Consider the following 21,670-nt stretch of genomic DNA (forward strand, 5'->3'; position numbering starts at 1 on the left):
GCTGAACGTTTAAAGAAGTCCATCATGTTAAGTTCAAACATGGTTTCAGAAAGCGAAAGGAAGAAACGAGTCGTAGGTATACCGTACATTCATTCCGTGTCTCACAGGCTAAAGAAAGTAGGAAGTAGATACGGCGTTAATGTTGTTTTCACGGCTGCCAATAAGCTAGGTAAGATTTGTGCCGCTGTGCAGAGGAAGAATGAGCAAGTAAAAGAAAAGAAGCGGACCGATAATTGTTTCGTAAAACACACCAACAAATTCACTGATTGCCGTACGAGTGTGGTGTATAAGGTCCCTTTCAGCTGCGGCCGCTTCTACGTAGGACAGACGGGCCGATGCATTAACCAGAGATTGTTGGAACATAAGAGATCGCTAACAGGAGGCTCGCCTTCTAATCTATCTTTACATTGTCGAGATTGTAAGTGCACGCCAAAATTCGATGCATGCGCAGTGTTGTACCGGCACAGAAATGAAGAAATGCGCCTGATGATTGAAGCATGGCATGTCGAGAATAGTGGTAGCGCATGCGTGAGCCAACCGTCGATTAACTTGCATAAAGATGAAATCAAATGCCTTAACAGTTATCTTCCACGTAGACCGCCACGCGTGCCGGATTGATAGGTTCGCCGGTTGCATGGGCATGCGCAGATAAGTTTTCGTGCCTTCTTTCTTTTCAGCCGTTGTGCGTCTCTTCAGTTGTTAGTCGGTGTTTGTGGTGTCCTGATCTCTTTCTTGTGTCCGTGTTTGCACGCCCTGTCTCTTTTTAGAATGAATACGTACCAACTAGCTCAGCTCTCCGTTATTCAGACGATTCTATTTAAAAAAAAAAATTGTGTAATGCTTTTTTTCGTGACCGTAAAGTGACAAAAAAATCAGTTTTGTTGTTACATACATATGGTTTATTCGTAGTAAAATCAAGCAGAATCCTAAAAAAAAAAAAAAGCTTCACAGTTTTTTATGAATAAAAATTATGCATTGTATTAAACATAGCTCACAAACATACAAAAATAAGCGCACCAGAGTACGTTTCCGGTTAAAAGTGCTCTAACACTAAAAACTTTTCAGCGTGTGATAGTCTTTGAAGCATGGCTCCCCGCGCACGCGTTTCAGATGTCGCTCCTTGATCGTCATCGGAGTCTGAACTCGTAAAAAAAATCCTCGTCTGATGAACTGAAATCCAATGAATCAGATTCTGATTCGGCACTTGGGGAATAGTCCGCATCGGAAGAATCGCTGCTCGACTCACCAGCAGCAGAGCAACCGGCGTGCGCTTCCATAGCGTAAGCGAACTGCGTCAGTGAGCGCACGAAAGAAAACTATGGATGTGCGCCCGTCCGGAAAGCAAAACGTGTGAAAAAGCTACAGTAATACTTCGTCTTATCGCCAACAAGACGTAGCTAGTTTTTCCGAGACCCCAAAACAGGAAACGCAATCACGGCAGCGTCGTTTGTGTAATTTAGCGCCGCACAGAAACAGATGTAATTGCGCGCCGGGGTGCAATAAACAAGAGAGTAACAAGCGGTCACCCTTTGAGAGATTAGAAACCAAACAGCCATCAGCTTTGCGGGCGCAAGAAGCGAAAACCACCCGAAGGACGAAACCGAAACCAGCAGGACCACGTGCAAGCGTTCTGATGCGAACTACAAGCCGCCGCGCTTCTTTGGAAAGAAAAAAAAAAAGACAGAGACATTGGCGCATTAAAAAAAATTACACGTATTCCCGAAGCGTGGCAGCACATTCCAAGCAGGAGAAATGGGAGAAGGCGCGCGTTTGAAACCAAACCGCGCCGCGGGCGCTCTCGGTTGCGCAAGCGATAGCCGGCGCGCGGCGTGCCATTTTGCGAAGCATAAAAAAAGCAACAACGGAGAGACATCGGCGCATGAAAAAAATTCCATGTATTTCCGAAGCGTGGCAGCACATGCCAAGCAAGAGAAATCATCGAAAAAGGCGCGCACTTTAAACCAGCTGCACCGCGAACGCGTTCGGATGGGCAAGCGATAGGCGGCGCGCCGTTTTGGGAAGCGAAAAAAAAAAAAAAATACAACGGAGAGACATCGGTGCATGAAAAAAATTCCACGTATTCCCGAAGTGTGGCAGCACAGGCCAAACAAGAGAAATGATCGAAAAAGGCGTGCGTTTTAAGAATAAACGCCATGCCGTACATGTACGACGAAAACCCTTTGGTACCAGGAAGCTTCTGCCGTACATGTACGGCGAAAACCCTGAAGGGGTTAAATAGTGAATTACCAAGACGTATGCAGGTCAAGCTTTAACGGGACTATTGAAGCATTAATGAAGGCATTTTGCTCCAGTGTAGCCGACGCGAACGTATCCTCAATCCATCATCATTATCATGAGATGTTCACTGATGAAATATTATTTAACCCTCTATTGCATAGTGTCCCATATTTGGCACATACCGATTAACATTTTTTATTGAGGGCGCAAGAGACCCAGTTGAGAATGTGACACTGCCAGAGCAATTCCCATAGTTATGCACACTTAAAAGAAGTGCTGCCATCCATGGAGCAGTAAGAAAAACAGACGTCAAATAGATCTCGCAGTGCATGTGCAAGTTCGGCATGCGAACAACAGTGATTGCACTAAGACGCGCAAGGCTGCGTCACTGCGAGCTGGTCCTGGCCTGCCCCACCCCTTGCTACACCATACTATACATGGCTGTTTAATCAAGCACAGCACTGCGTCGGACCGAGGAAGAAGTGCCTTCTTCCACGAGAAAGCCCGTGCTCACGAGCACTTGCAGGTAGAATCGACCAAAACAGTTGACAATAAATAGCGTTCGTCATGTTTAAGCCTCGCTTCTGGCCAATGAACCGTATGCCATTTTAAACAATGTTAAACAAAAAATGTTACATGGCTATGTTTGCTCTCTCCTATAGCGCGTTGTGCCACAGAAATTGGGCAAATCCCACAACTCATTGTGCTGGTCCACCAAAAATTAAAGGAACATGCGCACATGCCAGTTCACGACGACAATTTTCTATCTGTGACACACTTGGACCATAACAGCTCTGCGGCAAAATACCTCAACAGCTCTAGTCGCTACTGTACACAAGCTTACCTCAGTTTACATAAATGTGGCATCTTTTGTGGGTTAAATGCAACCGCAATGTTACTTTGTTAAAGTTTGTGAACATTTACTTGAAACAGAGTTTTAGAATTCTAAGGCTGTCTTGAAAATGGTTGCCTTACTATTCGAAAACTATTCAAATAATATCCAATTCAGTTATAAATTTCACTATTCACACATTCCTACACTCTGGCAGTGTGAACTGTCCACAAGTCCTTTTCTACATGTTCAGTTTCATCAAGCAGCTGTATCCTGCCGGTGTTCTTTGATGTGGATGGTGGGGTGCAGCGCCGGTGCCTTTGTTAAAAGTGGCTGGAGCATGCTGTCTTTTGTCTGCAGATTGTATCTGACAGTTTTAGCAAAGTGTCGTTCACGCACTGCTTTGCAGTCTTGGGCCAGTGCAGGGAATTGCACAAATTCACTTTTCTTCATAGGTGTCTTCACAATCAGTCTTGCACGAAGGTGCAAGAGCTCTTGTGATCATTCTGCACATGGCCAGACATGCCTACCATCGCAGCAAACCACATGTTTAGCGTTTCTCCCTCCGTAAAGCATTTTTATTTCTACAAACAGATTATGCGTACTTTAGAAAGCAAAAAATGATTCAAATTTGTTGCAGCTGTGCCCTAATCGAAAAACAGTGCTAAACGTACCTGTTCCAATTAATTTCGCTGGGGATTTATCCTTCACAGAGTCAAGAAAAAGTGTCCTTTGAGTTCAGTATCACTTAGAGGGTGCCAACGAGAGAAGTGGAATGTTAAGGGCTCATTTTCCTTTGTCAGGCACAACCTTAATGAGAACCCACAATCAAGCCAAGGAAAGTACAGGGAACATTATTTGATGTAATTATGATATAAATGTGAAGAAATTAAAGTGGACAAAAGAACAACTGAGCGAGCTCTGCGATATCCCAAAACATCCCCTAAGAAACGGCCACATCCTTTTTCTCCCACACACAAAAAAAGGGAGAAAATGTGCCTAAAAAGCGGGGGTGCAGGTTATATGAGAGAAAATACGGTACTTGCCATGTTGCAGACATCCATTTTCTGTTGATAACATCGGTTTCCTAAACAATCAATTGCAAGATAACCAAGAGCTCCTTGCATTTACTGGTACCACCTCCAGGGCTACTCGTACTTGTTATTTGACAAGTGGCAATAACAAAAAGACCACTTAACAAGGTGTGGGTTCGAGCTAGTTGGTACTCCATGATCAACACTTTTTGCGCAAAATTTTCTCAGACAACGGACGAAACAGACACGGACGGGCGCAAACTTCCAACTGATTTTATTATCAACAAGTGACATATATATATATACACAATTATGACTACGTCAAAACAAAAACAACAATGGCACAGGTGTGCAGTGTGTCAGCGCGCATCAGCTACTCCCTCCCCCAAATGTAGTGTTCCTTCCAAGAAGGCCATTTCCTTCTGTGTCAACGAAACTGACGTCATGCTCACGCAGTTGCTGCCCTCCCGTTGCATTTTTGCTGCCTCCACAATCTCTCGCGTTCGCTGATCCCCGTCATGAAAAACAGCAGTACACTGTTGATACAGCGGTTTACACCCACACTCGTGGCAATGAATGGCCAAATTTCCATCCCTGCCCCCTTCCACCCTGTTCGCATGCTCATGCAGGCGGTGGTTTAGACACCGACCTGTTTGCCCAATGTAGGGTCGTCCACACGATAGTGGCAACTTGTAAACGACTTCCTTCGTGCAGTCAACATACTTCTTTCGGTGTTTTACGCCGCATTTTTCCTTTTTGGGTATAAATGGGCTTGTGGCGATGCATAGCTTTGACAGTTTCTCAGGCGCAGACATGACCACCTGTACGCCGGCTTTTGCACCAATCTTTTTAAGATTATGCGAGATGCCGTGCAAGTAAGGAATCACCGCCATCTTTCTAGGCCGCGTGGTCTCCTGACTGTCACCCTGATTGTCTTCAGCTGAAACAGCCGCAGCTTTCTTCTGCGTTCTCCGAATAGCATCAGCCACAGCGACAATCATATCCTGCGGGTAACCGGCTGACGTCAGGCGAGACACCTGCGCCTTGAAGCTTAGGTCCATACCGTGCTTGCACGTCTTACTGAGCGCATTGTTCAGACAGGAGCTGATTATGGCTCTCTTCACCAATTTGGTGTGGGCGGACCTAAAGGGCAGCAATGGTTTCTGGCTACGCGGTTCGTACATCCAACACACGTGAGCTTTCAACACGTTTTCAAGAGCTCACGTGTGTTGGATGTACGAACCGCGTAGCCAGAAACCATTGCTGCCCTTTAGGTCCGCCCACACCAAATTGGTGAAGAGAGCCATAATCAGCTCCTGTCTGAACAATGCGCTCAGTAAGACGTGCAAGCACGGTATGGACCTAAGCTTCAAGGCGCAGGTGTCTCGCCTGACGTCAGCCGGTTACCCGCAGGATATGATTGTCGCTGTGGCTGATGCTATTCGGAGAACGCAGAAGAAAGCTGCGGCTGTTTCAGCTGAAGACAATCAGGGTGACAGTCAGGAGACCACGCGGCCTAGAAAGATGGCGGTGATTCCTTACTTGCACGGCATCTCGCATAATCTTAAAAAGATTGGTGCAAAAGCCGGCGTACAGGTGGTCATGTCTGCGCCTGAGAAACTGTCAAAGCTATGCATCGCCACAAGCCCATTTATACCCAAAAAGGAAAAATGCGGCGTAAAACACCGAAAGAAGTATGTTGACTGCACGAAGGAAGTCGTTTACAAGTTGCCACTATCGTGTGGACGACCCTACATTGGGCAAACAGGTCGGTGTCTAAACCACCGCCTGCATGAGCATGCGAACAGGGTGGAAGGGGGCAGGGATGGAAATTTGGCCATTCATTGCCACGAGTGTGGGTGTAAACCGCTGTATCAACAGTGTACTGCTGTTTTTCATGACGGGGATCAGCGAACGCGAGAGATTGTGGAGGCAGCAAAAATGCAACGGGAGGGCAGCAACTGCGTGAGCATGACGTCAGTTTCGTTGACACAGAAGGAAATGGCCTTCTTGGAACGAACACTACATTTGGGGGAGGGAGTAGCTGATGCGCGCTGACACACTGCACACCTGTGCCATTGTTGTTTTTGTTTTGACGTAGTCATAATTGTGTATATATATATATGTCACTTGTTGATAATAAAATCAGTTGGAAGTTTGCGCCCGTCCGTGTCTGTTTCGTCCGTTGTCTGAGAAAATTTTGCGCAAAAAGTGTTGATCATTAAAAAAGACCACGCACAGAATGCGGAATTATAGTCGCATACAACACCCACAGCAGCCAATCACCTCGGCGACTAAAGAAACCACTCAAGCACTCGGCAATGTTCTCTCAAGGTGAGGTCACCAGCTGCCCAGCTTGTAACGCCACCTGGAGTGCGCATCCCTTTGTGCAGGCTTGCGTGGCCTCTGAGGAGGAAACGCCTCTGACCAGACACAGCACAAATAGTTGTGCATGACAGGGTTGCCAGGTTTGGCTACACTGCGCAAACTTGGCTACTTTGTTATGCCGGTGGCAGCAGAAAAAACGGCTTGGCTACTTTTTGGCTAGTTTCTTGATTTAAACCAAATTATCAATACCTTGTGGAGTCGCAGCCATTGCCGTTCGAGTATGCACTGTCAAAACACAGCAACCAAGGCGAGTTTCCAGCTCCCAAAATTGAATTGGGCGCTTACATCACACAAGAGGAACGACTCTTGGATGCGTGGCTGGGACTCGAGCGAAAACTGTTGCATGGAGTCTCATTTTGCAGACCACGTGTTGCTGAACAGGACTTTAACTCTTTCCGGCACAGTGGTCACCTACAGTGACCACCATTTCAACATTTTTTAGCAGTGACATCTAGAGGTTGAGCGAGTGAATACGTGTTTGCTTTGCCCTTTTAGTCGTTTATGAAGATGCTCCAGATGGCGCTAGTTATCCAGGGCACTTTTTTTCCCTACAAGAAAAAGTTTGCAACAAGCATGCCGTTTCCCGCACTGTACCCTGAAAGATTATACGGGCGCAGAGGTACGTGAGGTTGCACGCGAATTTTTTTTGGTGTAACACGCAGCGGAAGAGTATTTCTTGCTGGCTGTGCAAGTAAAAATACGCTTCGGATCAGTTTCATTCTGTACAGCGACTTTATTCAGGGTGGTTACCTACGCTGACCACCGTGCATGAAAGGGCTACGGGAGGGAGGAAGGGTGATGAAATGGAAGTATGAGGTGGATTGGAAATCACGCAAGTGGTGGCACCAGATATTTTTTTAACTTCTTGACTGCAGTGTTGTCAACGCATGCATCATTTTTCGGGAACATGCTGGTTCCAAAAAGATGACCTTGAAAGATTTTAGAAGAAATTTAGCCCGACAGATGACTGTCCAAGCTCTTATAGATCGTACAGATAAACGTAAGTCATCTGTTGGCACAGGGGCCAAACGAAAGAAATTCAAATCCTTTGTGGACTTCGCCATTCGTACAGCAGCGTCCAACCATCAGCCAACAAGGTGTTCACCACGAAAGTGTGCGAACTGTAGCAGAAAGGCACACCCATCTCGAACAGTTTGGATGTGTCAAACATGCAACGTGCAACTCTGCCTTTGGAAAGAAAAAAAAAAACTGTTTTTCGGAATTCCACAAGAAGTGACTTCCTCTGTGCAAAGCGCAAAGTATGCTGCTACACTTAAAACGACCAGTTGTTACATATTTGTGGAGCACAGACCCTTCCGGCACGGTGGTCATCAGCGGTGACCACCTCCTGGGAACTTTGTTACTAGTCGTAATTTTTTTTCATGCGTTCAATGTGTTATTTGTGACCTTTTATCATAATTTTTGCATTAAAATTCAAAATTTAAAGCAAAGCCAACTTCTGTGCTTGAAAGAGTTAAAGGGACACTAAAGACAAATATTAAGTCGTTGATTGTTGAAATAGCGCTCCAGAAACCTCGTAGTGCTACTTTTATGCCTAGGAAGTGCTTATTTTGAAATAAAATCACGTTTTAGTGGTCCACATCGCATTAGCGCACTTCAAATCACCCGCCTGAAAGCGGTATTTCACACGACACTGTTGCCGTGCCCCACGTTGCCCGCCTTAACTGCGCAGCGGCGTGCACCATTCGGGCATCTGGCAACCTCACATGCATGCGGTATTTTGTCGAACTTCCTATCAGAGCGACTTTCACAAGCGTGCAAAACACACGCGGCAGTACGATACCGAAACTACCACCAGGACGCGACCGCATGAGCGTAGCAGGGTGCCGGGCGAAGCGCAGCTAGACGAAAACGGAATTTTTCAACCACACGCACCGTTCCCCATGGCAACGCCAAAGAGGTTCTTTTTTCTATGAATCGAACAAGTAGCATAAGAAAAAAACAAGCAGCGTTTTATTACGTCTCTTGATGCGTGGAAGGTTCTTTTTTTATTGCAGCTAGTTTGATTACTAGTGATTAATTGTATTCAGACTCTTCCAAGTCATCGGGATCACTTCCAAAATGTCCCCCTCGTGGCACTCATCAGGTGATACATTTAGCTTAATTTCTCGGTAAGTAGGGCACTGCTTTGAAAATACTGCCATTTTAGACGTCATACAATGAGCTTTCACTCTGACATAAATTCTTATTTGCCTTTAGTGTCCTTTTAATTAAAGGGGTACTGACACAGTATTTCGCAGCCGAGATAGCCTGCGGGATCGATTCCGGTGAACATGCGTATATCATCTGCAAAATACCAACAGCGAATATAGCTTGGAAGTTATTTTAAACGAATTTTGAAGTTTGCGTGAGTGATCGACATCCTCGCACTACTGACACCCATGGACCCTTGGGGACCCCCCGCTTCCCTCACGTGACCACGCTGCAACAAGTTGTGACGACGTCATAGCCTCCATGTATTTTTGCCGCGTTTTCTCCAGCAGCCTACTTCTTGGCGGCTGCTCGCAAACCACGCGGAAGTGCATCACAGTTCTGTGTGCTGACTTGTCGAGCGGTGGTGATAGTTGCATCCGCAGGCTTGCCGTTTTTGAAACCGAAACAGACACTGGTCGGTAATGAGGAGCCTGTAATTATTTGCCGTATGCTGCAGCAAACGATGTGCCGTGTTATGACTAACAGGCCCCCAGCAACACATTACAGCAAAAAAACGAGTGGCCAAAATTTTTGTGTCAGTACCCCTTTAAACTGTAATGGGCTATGAACAAGACAATTCAAAGCGCTCCGCATCCAGGATGCTCTGCACCTATCGACATTGGAAATCGGAGAGCCAATGAACTGTGTTCTTTCTTAGAATTAGATAAGGACTGAGACTCTGGAATATGAACTGCTCGGAATTGGTCATCACACGAGAAATTACTGCAAAAGTGACAATTTATGCTTCAATCTCAGCAGCTGTGATATTGAGCACACTCATGCAGTACTCATTTCTATTGTCGCCATAAAGCTTGTACTTGTAGTCCTTTTAAGAAAAGTCATGCAGGATGAGTGATGCAGTGATGTGACTGACAAGCAAATTTGGAGCAGATTTTCGGAGCAGCCAAAAGCATATGTTAGAGCAGAAAAAACTGCTTTTGGAGCTGCTAGAGGCTCCTTTCCGAGTAGAAAAATTGAGTTTGTGACAGCTAAAACAGCTAAATAAAGCAGAAGAAAGCAGCATTCCATGACATTCCATGTACGTACTACATATACAGTCGAACCCGTTTATAACTCAAAAGTACCGCAAAAACTGGTCGTTATGTAGCAGTAGTTCGTTGCAAATGGACTCGTCCTTAAAAACATGCACTTATCAACCAAGCCGCTTTTTTTCTTCTGCGCATTTTTATTGAAAAGTGCTAACAACCCCTCCGGTGAGAAGTTAGGCCTTTTCACATTGTGAAGTGACGCCCGCTGCATGCACGCGCGAATTAAATCACCTTTGCAGTGAACCGACACTGTTTCACTGAACTGCGGTACTGCCACGTGGAGCCGATCATCCCTGGCTAGTTGCGTGAAGTGCGTCACCTACCTGGCTCACGCCATCATTGCCGGGCCGCTTGCTGTATTACGCGCATTTGTGCGCTCTTTGTCGACGTTGATTGTTGAAATAACGGTCCAGAAACCTCGTAGTGCTACTTTTGTGCTACAGAAGTGCTTATTTTGAAATAAAATCATGTTTTAGAGGTCCGCATCGCGTTAGCGCACTTCAAATCACCTGCAAGAAAGTGGTATTTCGCACGTCACTGTTGCCGTGCCCAACGTTGCCCGCCTTTACTGCGCGGCGGCGTGCACCATTCGGGCATCCGGCAACATCACATGGGTGCGGTATTTTGTTGAACTTTCTATCAGAGCGACCTTCACAAGCGTGCAAAACACACGCGGCAGTATGTGATACCAAAACTACCACTGAGACGCGACCGCGTGAGCGAAGCATGGCACCGGGCGAAGCGCAGCTCGGCGAAAACTGAACTTTTGAACCACGCGCGCCGTTCCCCATAGCAACGCCAAAGAGGTTCTTTTTTCTATGAATCGAACAAGTAGCATAAGAAAAAAACAAGCAGCGTTTTATTACATCGCTTGATGCACGGAAAGTTGTTTTTTTTTTTGCAGCTAGTTTGATTACTAGTGATTAATTGTATTCAGACTCTCCCACGTCATCGGGATCATTCCTAAAATGTCCTGCTCGTGGCGCTCATCGTGTGATACATTTAGCTTAATTTCTCGGTAAGTAGGGCACTGCTGTTGATAATACTGCCGTTTTAGACATTGAAATACACTGAGCTTTCACTCCGACATAAATTGTTATTTGCTTTTAGTGTCCCTTTAAGTACTATTTTTTGGTGCGGTAGCTTCCACAGTGCTGTCAAGAAAAGTTGTCGCCGAGTATAGTTGGTATGCATTGACCATTTGGTTGGTGCAGCACTCACACGAGACAGACAGGTGCCTTGTCCTGCAATGATGTCCTCAGCAGTTGAAAAATGTGATATCATCCCCTTGCGTCGTTCTTTGCACAGTGGAAACCATGCATTAGAGACAGCTGTTGCAGCTTTTCATTAGGACACACAAAATCCACCATTCCTCACCTTGATAGGATGGAGAAACCTAAGCGTCACTTGGTGTGGCTTGGAATCTGGTCCTCCGACTCCTTTGAAGTGTAAGGAGTCTGCTGTTAGGTTTATGGTGGGGTTTTTACAGTCTTCCAGGGCCACTTTGACATACACTACATTCTTGCGCTGTGCCCACAGTACAGGGGGAATAGGAAGACTGCACAAAAACAAAAAAGAATCAACTGCAACAACCTGCCGGACCGGAGCAGTAATCCCGTGCCATGAAAAGAGCCCACACAGAGCTATGTACTTTAAAACATTTTCATTTGCCATTCATCAAAAAAACTTGTGCAAAACCACGTCTCAGAAACACTCAAGATGTTCGAAATGCTTTTTCTAATGTAAATGCTAACATTACAACAGTGAACTATTTTAATTGTAGTAGAATTATCACCCATTAAAAATAACCTAGCGCACACACACACACACACACACAAAAGAAATGCAGCCATGCATTATGGCACAGTCACACTCAAGATTGAAAATGTGATGCTGAAGGTTCCAGAAACTACAGATGGGTGTGTCAATCAATGAATCATATCTATTTCCAACTAGAGTTGGGGGTCCCTAAGGCGAAAAGCGGTTAAAAAACCAATTGAAAGTGCCTGAGGACCCACGTACATGGCAGCAGTTTAAAATAGGGCTTTTAACTAATAAAGTACAGTAATAGCAGGGAGGAGAAAAAAAGAAAAAAAAAGTACATGGAAAGAAAAATTAGGAGGCTGTTTTACAAACATAATAGAACAATTAGACAAGAACAAATGAATTAACTATATATGTACACTCATAAATACAACAACCAATAATAAAAATAAGCGTGATACGCGAAACTCATACGTGAAAGAATAGTGGTTTCATTCTAGTGGTGTTTATACAGCATGTTATAAAAAAAAGACATTAGACAAGGGTGAAAAAAATATTCACACATTTCTTGTTTATAAACATAAAAAGGTTAGGATCATTATTTACATATTTATTGAGTAGGTGCAGAAGTGTGTACCTAGGGGCTGTAGGAAACAGGGTGTCGGAACGAAATATTTTTTGTTTCGGTTTAAGTTTCGTTCCCCCGCAAAAAGTTCCGTTCCGTTCCAGAACAAAATAAAAATGTTCCGTAATGGTTTTTATTTGTATGCAAGAATTTGAAGTTAAAGTAACGACAAAAAGCACTGGGTTTGTGGTATAGTTAATTGCGCTCCTCAAAGGAACCGACAACTGCCCAGAACATGAATAGAGATGACTCCACTGATGCAAAGATTGTCCGTCGCATTGACTCAAATCAACGCTGTTTTTTTCGTGAGAAGTGTATTTATATATTTATTTCTTAATTGAAAGTCGCGAAAAATGACCTGTGGCGCGCGCCTCTGGCGACAAAAACATGATTGATCTGATGAACCCGGCCACGTGACTATTGATTGCTGTACGCGGTCAACTATTTTCTTGTTAGTATTGAAATATTGTTTGTTTATATTAAAAGGTATTACTCCATAATACTGTACATATAGGCCTGCGTTAGTAGTATGCATTAAAGTGGCGCTTTCTTCGCGTGACGTAATGATCCCATGTTCGTCAGTGCTTCTCGACCAACTTTTCAGCATGCCCGTGCAACCGTGCACACAGTTTCAGGTCGCTAAGATTTTGGAGCCGACATAGTTTTGCTACCTACACTTCGTCTCAGAAACGATGAGAGCTGCTACTCCGCGCGGCCGCACATATGCGTAGTGACGTTTTCGATTACTTGGCTTGGCTCGTGCATCGAAAGAGTAACGACGCTGGAATAAGTCACCCATGACACAGGCGCAGGCAACCTTCGACGCATTCGCACACTACGCGGTACAAAAACAGGGAAGGTGTATAATGCCGCATCATCTCAGTGTAACAGCTTGTTATTTTCAAAAATAGTTGAAAAGCTCTACATAAAGGTGGTTAAGCATAGTTACAGGAACTGCTGCGAAAGCAGAACAATATCTTGCACAAATCGCAAGAAGGGCTGGTGGCATCGCTATCAATTCTCAGTGTTGCTGGAGGAAAGGTGCGTCCGTGTTTAGAGCCTTTCAGATCGAAAAATACTGCTTGCAAAATAACTACGTGCTTTTGGGATTAACTACTGCAGCTACAAACACTGCGAGGGGTGAGCTTTCTGTCGCACCGTAAGAAAATGGGTCGAGAAAAATCAGTTGTCGGTCCCTTTAAGCGGGACAGGGGTAAAATACGTTCTTCCCACGTTCTTCAGAGCAGAAGTATTTGTACTGTTAAGGTGTTTAATAGACGGCACTCAACGGCAATGTGTAATGGCGATAGTCACGGCAAGGCAAGAACTCCCTGCGCGAGCGGCGTCCTTTCACAAGCAACCAAAGAGGACGACCCACTAGAAGGCGCTGGAGAGCGCAACCCATTACTATGTTCCAAGGCTTCTTCTCTACAATTACCCCGGGTACGAAAAGGGAGCCGCCCGGCGACCCAACAGCTGGTCACTATGAGCGGGTCATAGTAGGCCTTGAGGCGCTCCATGTCGACAATGTTGCGCCCTCGACGGCGCATGTCTGAAGATGGTTCGATGGGTTCAATCAGTTAGTTGACTGGAGACGTGCGCTCGACGACACGGTAGGGGCCTTCGTATTTCGGCAGCAGTTTTGACAAGAGCCCACTTGCAGTGGTAGGGACGGAGAGCCATACGAGCGCTCCAGGAAGGAATGTGGGCGCAGAAGTGGTGGTGCCATCACGAATGCTCTTCTGCCGCTCTTGTTCATGCGTCGTAAAGGTCTTGGCAAGCTCGCGACACTCTTCAACAAGCCTGGCTGTGTCAGAAATAGGCGCACACTCCGAAGGATCCGGCATGTATGGAAGTATCGTGTCGATGGTATGCGACGGGTGCCTTCCGTACAGTAAGAAGGAGGGTGAAAAACCAGTAGTGCTCTGAGGGGCGGTGTTATAGGCGTAGGTGACGAAGGGCAGAATGGCATCCCAATTTGTGTGATCAGCGGCGATGTACACTGAGAGCATGTCACCGAGCGTGCGGTTAAAGCGTTCGGTTAGGCCATTCGCCTGCAGGTGGTAAGCAGTAGTTTAGCGGTGAACAGCATGGCACTCTTTGAGAATGGCTTCGACGGCTTCGGACACGAAGACACGGCCTCGATCGCTGAGAAGCTCCTGGGGTGGACCGTGACGCAGCATAAATCGGTGTAGCAGGAAGGAGGCAACATTGATTCATATGAATTCCTACCAACTAGCACAAGTCAGGAACCTTCGTAGTCGTAGTAATTATTTTCTCAGAAGTCAATTACGAATTTTTTTAGCAGGCTCAGTACTTTGTGTCAAGGAAGTGAGCACGATCTCAGAAGCAGCACGTCACTGAGTGTACTCTCTGATGTGCGAGACCACTGTTCTGATACAAAAAGCTTCATAGCCGAGAATGCCCTTTCTCCGCTGGCCTGCGTGACAGGCACACAAAGTCTACTTGCGTTAATATCAACGTCTCTGGTTGCCAATATTTTCGTTCTTCCCACAATTTCAACACTTCTTTACTTTGGAATTCCTGCCTGAGGTACGCACTAATACTGTACCCTGACATATGCATCATGGCTCACGTCGCAGGACCTTGATTGTTCCAGATGGCCAAGTTTTCCCGTGAACCGAAAAACTATTTGAAAAATTTCTGTTTCACTCCGGAACGAAATAACAGATAACGTTTCAGTTAAGTTTTCGTTCCAGTCAAAATATCGTTTTTTTTTTTTTTTCGTTTTTGGTTTTCGTTCCGTTCAGACACACTGGTAAGAAATGGGTGGTGCATGAATGAGGAACGAGCCACCTGTCGGCGCTTTGGGTTCATGAATCAGTGTGTTGCATGCTTATGTAGAATAAATCCTTAATAAATGTTTGGAATTGTTTTTTTTCCAAAGAAATAGTTATAAATTAGTCGAAAATCAAACGAGTTTCATATTATTTTATAGCGGGGGTATAATGCACCTGTATAAGTATTGCGTGGGACATTTGCAATATATCACAGTGCCTTTTTTGCAATAATTGAATTGTCGTTATGTTACTTAAGGTTGTGGTGCCCCACACAAGTAAGCAGTAAATTTATATGGAGGGAAAACAGGGCATGGTAGATCTGCCCTTTACCTTTTCCTGGAAAAAGAAGTGCCTGCTTCGTGACAGAACACCAGCAGTACGCGATAATGATTTAGTCAACGATTCAACATGACACGACATGTCATATGATCTGAAAAAGTCATTCCCAGAACTATGTTTCTCCGCTATTTCCACACAATTTCCTCGAGTGTCAATGATTGGTAAAGATTAATTTCCGTGCCTCTGGATCTGAAAAAGAGAGCTTTTGCTCTTGTCGCATTTATACGCAGGCCATTAACAATAGACCACCGCAGCAAATCTGATACTACGCTTTGGGCTTGGGTAATAATTTCAGATGGGTTTTTTCCTGGAACAAAAATACTGGTATCATCCACACAGAGTAGAAATGCGGCGTCATTTATGTTAACAATATCGTTCATGTAGATATTGAAGAGTAGTGGCCCCAAGATGTTTCCTTGAGGCATGCCACAAGAAATGCTTTTTGAAGATGAAAAAGAGCGATTTAAACACACTGTTTCCTCTCGTACAAAGAGGAACAGAACAGTGAATTGGCTACACTGCATAAGCGTCCAACTTCCCGAGCAAAATGTGATCATTTAGGGTGGCTTTGCTATAACCAATGAAAACCCCCGCGTAAGTTTTTAATCATCGATTCTTTTAGGGTTAACACTTTCGTGACTGCGCCTATTCCCATCGTTAGTATGTTAACGATGACTTCAAGTTCAAATTTTGGCGCTCTGAGCGCTTCTGAACAGGTAACGCCATTTAAAGGGTAAAAAAGGCAGTATTTTATCAGTTTCATTGTTTTGTTTCTTTTTTCCACCGCAGGGGGATTTTAAAAGCTTCTTCGCAGTCGGGGAGGTGATCGCTCGTGGTTTCGGTTGTGGCGTGAACGTCGCTCGCGGATGCTCCACGAAAACTGCGAATTTTGACAGATTCCGATGAATCTGAGTGCCAATCTCTAAATGATGGTAGCAGCACAGACACTGAAGACAACTTCGATTCATCAGACTTCTCTACGGATGGCGATAGGGCGTCAAACTGCCCGGGAACATCAGCAGGTCTCCGCCAGTAAGTTTCGCTCTCTCCTTGGGTCATTTTATTGCTGCCGCTCGTTGATGTAAACGTAGCCGGTGCGTACTAAAGGCCACAGCTCTTATCTGCAAGGTGTCAACTTTGTACGGGCGGGAGCATTCGGTGCCGGCTGCAGAAAGAGCGGAGTTCCCTCCACGAAGACGCCGTGGAGTGGACCTTGACCTAGCTCTCCAGAGTGCCGTGCGGCGGCGTCTTCCGTGTTGTTTTTTACTACAGAAGTCGTCGGAGAGATATGCAACCACGCAAATAATTATGCCTGAATGCATATTTTCGAAAAGCCAACGCAGTGTGAGCCAATCTTTGTTTCACCGCGTCCAGAAACTGCTTCGCGCGGTGGCATAATAAGCACTAGTGCTTATGTTTTTGTATGCAAGTACCTTTGGTACTTACAGAGCTTATATTTGCAGTATTATTCTATAAGGGCTTTTTGTTCAAAACGTATATTTCGATTTCTTTTTAATGATTACCTTGTGCAGAGTAGCATTGATGTTCTTACAATCTTTTTCCTTTTTGTTGCATATAATATTCGAAATAAATCTGTTGTTTGGAATTAATACTGTTGCAAAGACCAATTCTTTCTCTACCACTCCATACCCTACACTTTAGCATCAATCAATTTCTGTGTCTGGAAAAAAGTATTTCCTGGACTACCCAAAAACAGCCGATTTTTCCGAGGTCACGAAAGTGTTAACAACGCAAGTCTGTGTAGATCTGCCATGCTGAAAACCACACTGATTTTTTTAGAGTAGGTTGTGTTTGTTAAGGAAACTGTTTAGGCGAAAGAAATTTATTTTTTCAAATCCCTTTGAGAATACAGCTATTATTGAAATGGGTCGGTAATTACTGGCATCATTAACATCTCCAGTTTTATATAATAAGACAAACTTTCGACACTTTCATGAGGTTTGGGAAACAGCCAGAATGAAAAACTAGGTTAAACACGTAGGCTAAACAATGAGCAAGAAGGTCAATTATGTGCTTAAAGAGGTACTGACACTATTTTCATTTGTTTTTTTTTTGCTTCAAATGAAAGGTCAAGCCCTCAAGAGCCTAAAAGGTAGTGCTAAGTGCAAGTGCGCCCTGAAAAAGTAATTACAGCACGTTTTTAAAAGCTAGTTTCGGTTCCTACTGTACCCTGACGTCACAACACTGTACAAGCTTCTTGTCACGTGCTCACAATATATAGTGACGTTTCCACGGCCGCTCCGCACCGTCGCTCCGTTGGTGACGCACAAGCGGCCATCCTGGAAGTTCTGGTACCTAACGTCATCACAACTAGCCAGACTGCTGCGTGAAGTCACCAGAATTTGTACTGTAGCCTGACATCAACCTGAAATCCATGAACATCTACAGCATTGCTGTTTCTTAAAGATAAAAATGTGCACACTATTTCTGCTTCATCTGTGGGTGCAAGAAACAATGTGTCATCATTGTGGTAAGGAATTCGAGTATGAGCAGTGCTTCCCAGTGGTTGCACAGCATTGGCAAAGTGCTCACTGAAATGCTCAGCTAAAAGTACACCCGGCAGATTGTTCCCATTAACGGTTATTTCAGTTAAAGCATCCCTACAGTCCTTGCAGTTCAGGGCCTGATTGCTCTCCTGACTTGGTTCGGACGCTGTCGATAGATGTTAGAAAACGTTTACAAAAACACCCTTTATCAGTCTACTTTTCATCTTGATCATTTTGATGTGCTCTCGCCCTACGCAAGGTTTTCTTATTTTTCTGTTACGCTTAGTGCTTATGGAAGGAAAACATGTGTTGTAATATAGACAAGAATTTACGCTAGCTCTCGCCTGGAAATTTATTCTATTCTTCACGGAGCCCTAAATAGCATCTTTGAAGCTCGGGATCAGAGCGAGTGAGCTCTCCAATAACAGCCAACAAGCGTCTTTTTTCTCGCCGATCGGGATGGCTTGCCAGATACCAGCCTTGTCGAAGACATCCGCTTCCTGAACGATCGCTTGCAAGATAACTCAACCTCGTTATATCTACTGCTACCGCTTCTACAATCATGCTTGTTACACGCGGCGATAACAAAAACACCATATCGGGCGCTAACGCACAGCACGCGCGAGAAAGAATACAGAACTACACCATGTAGTCACAGAACACCCTGACAACATTGCACGATACGATGTGTCGTGGTTCATGGTTCCAGCATGCCACGCATTAGCCGGATTCTCTCCCACTTCACCACTCCGAAGGCGATGACAGCATCGAGGTGCGCCACTTTCCCGCAGCGGCCGTTTGATGTGAAAAATGTGTTCACGAAATGTTGAGCCAGCGCTACCACGACTTTCGTTGCCTTTCAATAAACTTACTGTGGATTTTCCCTGATGGGAGCACAATTTCCCTGAGTTTTCCCGGTCGGTAGACACCCTGATTAAAACCACCACCTATTAAAATGTCACACCGATTAAATGTTGAATATTCTAATATTTCCTAAAAAAGTTCCAAAAATACGCCGATATCACCAGACGGTGGGCGGTAAAACACCACGTACAAGTTGTTGTTATTCTTTATGCAAAGCACTTCATAATCAGGTGTAATACACGTAAATTCCGGAATCATGTCGCAGAGCATGTGTTTTTCTACGTGCATTGCCAGCTCGGAGTGCACTTCGATTGATGAAATAGTGATTGTAGTTAAAACACTTCACTTCCTTCATGATACCAGTCAGCACGACTACACAGCGCCTCCTCTCTTTTTCAGTGCCTGCGCGAACGCTCTCCTGGGGCCGTCGAGCGCGCGCTCCGCGTCCGCTCGCCGCTGCCGCGTGGTGGTGTTGTGCAAGTACACTAAGGTAAGCTGGCGCTGAACGGCCGCGCGTATCACGAAGCTCACGAATTCGTGTTTGCATCCGAGTGTAATTGCATTTGCGCTTCTTGCAGGCTTTCACAGGTACAGGGGGATAGAAAGGAATGCGAACATAGCGGCGCGCTGTTTTCATCACGCTCTAACCGTGGTGGCAATAAAAAGATACTAGATGGTCTTTGATTGTGTCATGGATGACGTCGTCTTTTCATTAATGATCCAGGCTATAACCACTTGAAAATAAATGCGAAACAGCAAAGAATGCAGATGCCGCATGTTCGCGTGTCTTTCCATCCCCGCTGTACGTATTGCGCAGGCAGTCTGTCAGTCCGTGCTGCCGGTTCGATACTTGCACTCGAGTTTGATAGTATTTGCGTTTTATTTTCTATTTCAGGCTATTGCAACCACCCCAATGCCTTAGTATGTCATACTGTTGTGTTTCACTCTGCAAATGGAACTGTTTTTTTTATTTCCGTTCACTGATAAAGGAAAAAATCTCACAAAGTCCTTTATGCATTCATCTAAGCAACTGAAAGGCAAAAGCCATCTTCTTTTTCTTCCAGTCAATGTATTTAACATTCCCTGCCTCCCTCCGAGATATTTCTGCGCCTGACAAGGTTTTCTTACAGCCTCAAGGATCGGAGGCAGCGCAAGCTTTCTGCACATCAGCGGAGGCATGCACTGCCTCCGTGATTGGCCCATTTTGACCAGGCGAAGGTGTAATATGACGACGTCACGATGGTCACTACAGTAAAACCTCGGTGATACGATCACGGCTCGTACGAATTTCGGGGTGATACGAATTTTTCTGTGGTCCCGGTCAAGGCCCATTATCCTGCAATGTATTGGAGTACGGTTGTTGCAAACCGATTTGCACCCTGCGACGTTTGATACGAACGTACGCTAGCGCACAGGTACGAACGGGTGCTGCCCGCGCTGTCGCGGAAGACCCGGCAGTCACGCGCGGGCATGCGCGCTGCGCGACAATGAACGGTGCGTCGTTGCCTCCGAGATATTGGGCACGAATCTTGGAGGCCTTTAGGCGCCTTCGCGTTTAGGTTACAGATGGCGTTGACGTCGCGCTTTTTTTTCCTGACGCGTTGACTCGTGCTCCTGTGCTCGAGGCAGCAGCGTCTTTGTACTGCGTTAACGTGTGCCTGCCACGTCGATGCAAGCCATGTCCCCGCAATCAGACGTTCTATGAAACAAGACTGAAACCTAGGTTGCGGGTCCATCATGAAGTCCCATTAAAGGTGGACGAAGACCCCAAGAGGCGAAGCGGAGGGTCTTGGCGAAAGAGCTTGGCCTCTATCTATCATGTGCTTCTTTTCGCCGCAGTACTCTGGTGTCATGCGGAAAAGCGTAGTAAGATTAGCAAGGGGCTACTGCGGTCATGGGGCACAACACATCTGGTTCATTAATTACACAGGCGCGCATGCACCGTATATTTACGAGTGCAAGTATTATCGCTGACGCCTAAACAGTCATTCAGAGCTGTTCATGACGTCGCTGCAGCCCTGAAAAAACACTAAATCAAAGCGTATGCCAACTTCCTTTTGTCGCATACTGATTTTCCATGTTTTCTGGTGATACGAATATTTTTGGTTACCCCGCGAGATTCGTACCACCGAGGTTTTACTGTAAATTCTATGATCAGTGACGTCATATGACGTCATCACGTAATTATTTATTGCATCACTCATGCTGATGCCGCCAACGGTCAATTTTTTAATTTAATGAGGCGGCCGCCGACACTAGTAGCAGCAGAGCGAAAGTAGCAGGACCCACAGCAGCAACAACGGCCATCGAAGCCATAAGCTTGCTGCAGTCGCCGCAATGGATGTGGACGGAGAACTTTACGAGACATTGGCTCGCGACGCTGGGCTCCAATTCAGCGACTAAGCCACTTCGAGCGTAAGGGTTCATTCCGCGGCACCCAGTGAAAAGACACATCGGTTTCCTTGCTGCAGCACTGGCATTGTGCACCATTCGGGCATCCGGCAACATCACATGCATGCGGCATTTTGTCGAACTTTCTGTAAGGAGCGACTTTCACGAGCGTGCAAAATACCACGCGGCAGTGCGCGATACTGAAACTACCACTGAGACGCGACCGCGTGAGCGAAGCAGGGCGCCGGGCAAAGCGCAGTTCGGTGAAAGCAGAACCTTTGAACCACGCATGTCGTTCCCCATGGCAACGCCACAGAGGTTCTTTTTTCCATGAATCAAATGGAAACGAACAAACAGTATTTTATTACGTCTTTTGATACATGGAAGGTTCTTTTTTTATTGCTGCTAGTTTGATTACTAGCGATTTATTGTAGGCAGACTCTCATACGTCATCGGGATCACTTCGAAAATGTCCCACTCGTGGTGCTCATCAAGCGATACATTTAGCTTAATTTCTCGGTAAGTAGGGCACTGCTATTGATAATATTGCCGTTTTAGACGTCATAAATTGAGCTTTCATTCTGACATAAACTGTTATCTGCCTTTAGTGTCCCTTTAATACAC

At 45.5% G+C, this 21,670-nt stretch overlaps 1 protein-coding gene across 1 annotated transcript in view; it reads right to left on the bottom strand.

The window, feature by feature from the left end:
- The window catches only part of LOC119388302 (prostaglandin E synthase 3), a 105,805-nt gene that overhangs the window by 76,031 nt on the left and 8,104 nt on the right, over window positions 1–21,670 (bottom strand). The window contains exon 2 of the mRNA XM_037655998.2: window positions 11,133–11,313. Coding sequence (XP_037511926.1) covers window positions 11,133–11,313 — 181 coding nt within the window. The remainder of the gene's footprint in view (window positions 1–11,132; window positions 11,314–21,670) is intronic.

Source organism: Rhipicephalus sanguineus, chromosome 3 (genome assembly GCF_013339695.2).
Source record: "Rhipicephalus sanguineus isolate Rsan-2018 chromosome 3, BIME_Rsan_1.4, whole genome shotgun sequence".
Taxonomy (NCBI): Eukaryota; Metazoa; Arthropoda; class Arachnida; order Ixodida; family Ixodidae; genus Rhipicephalus; species Rhipicephalus sanguineus.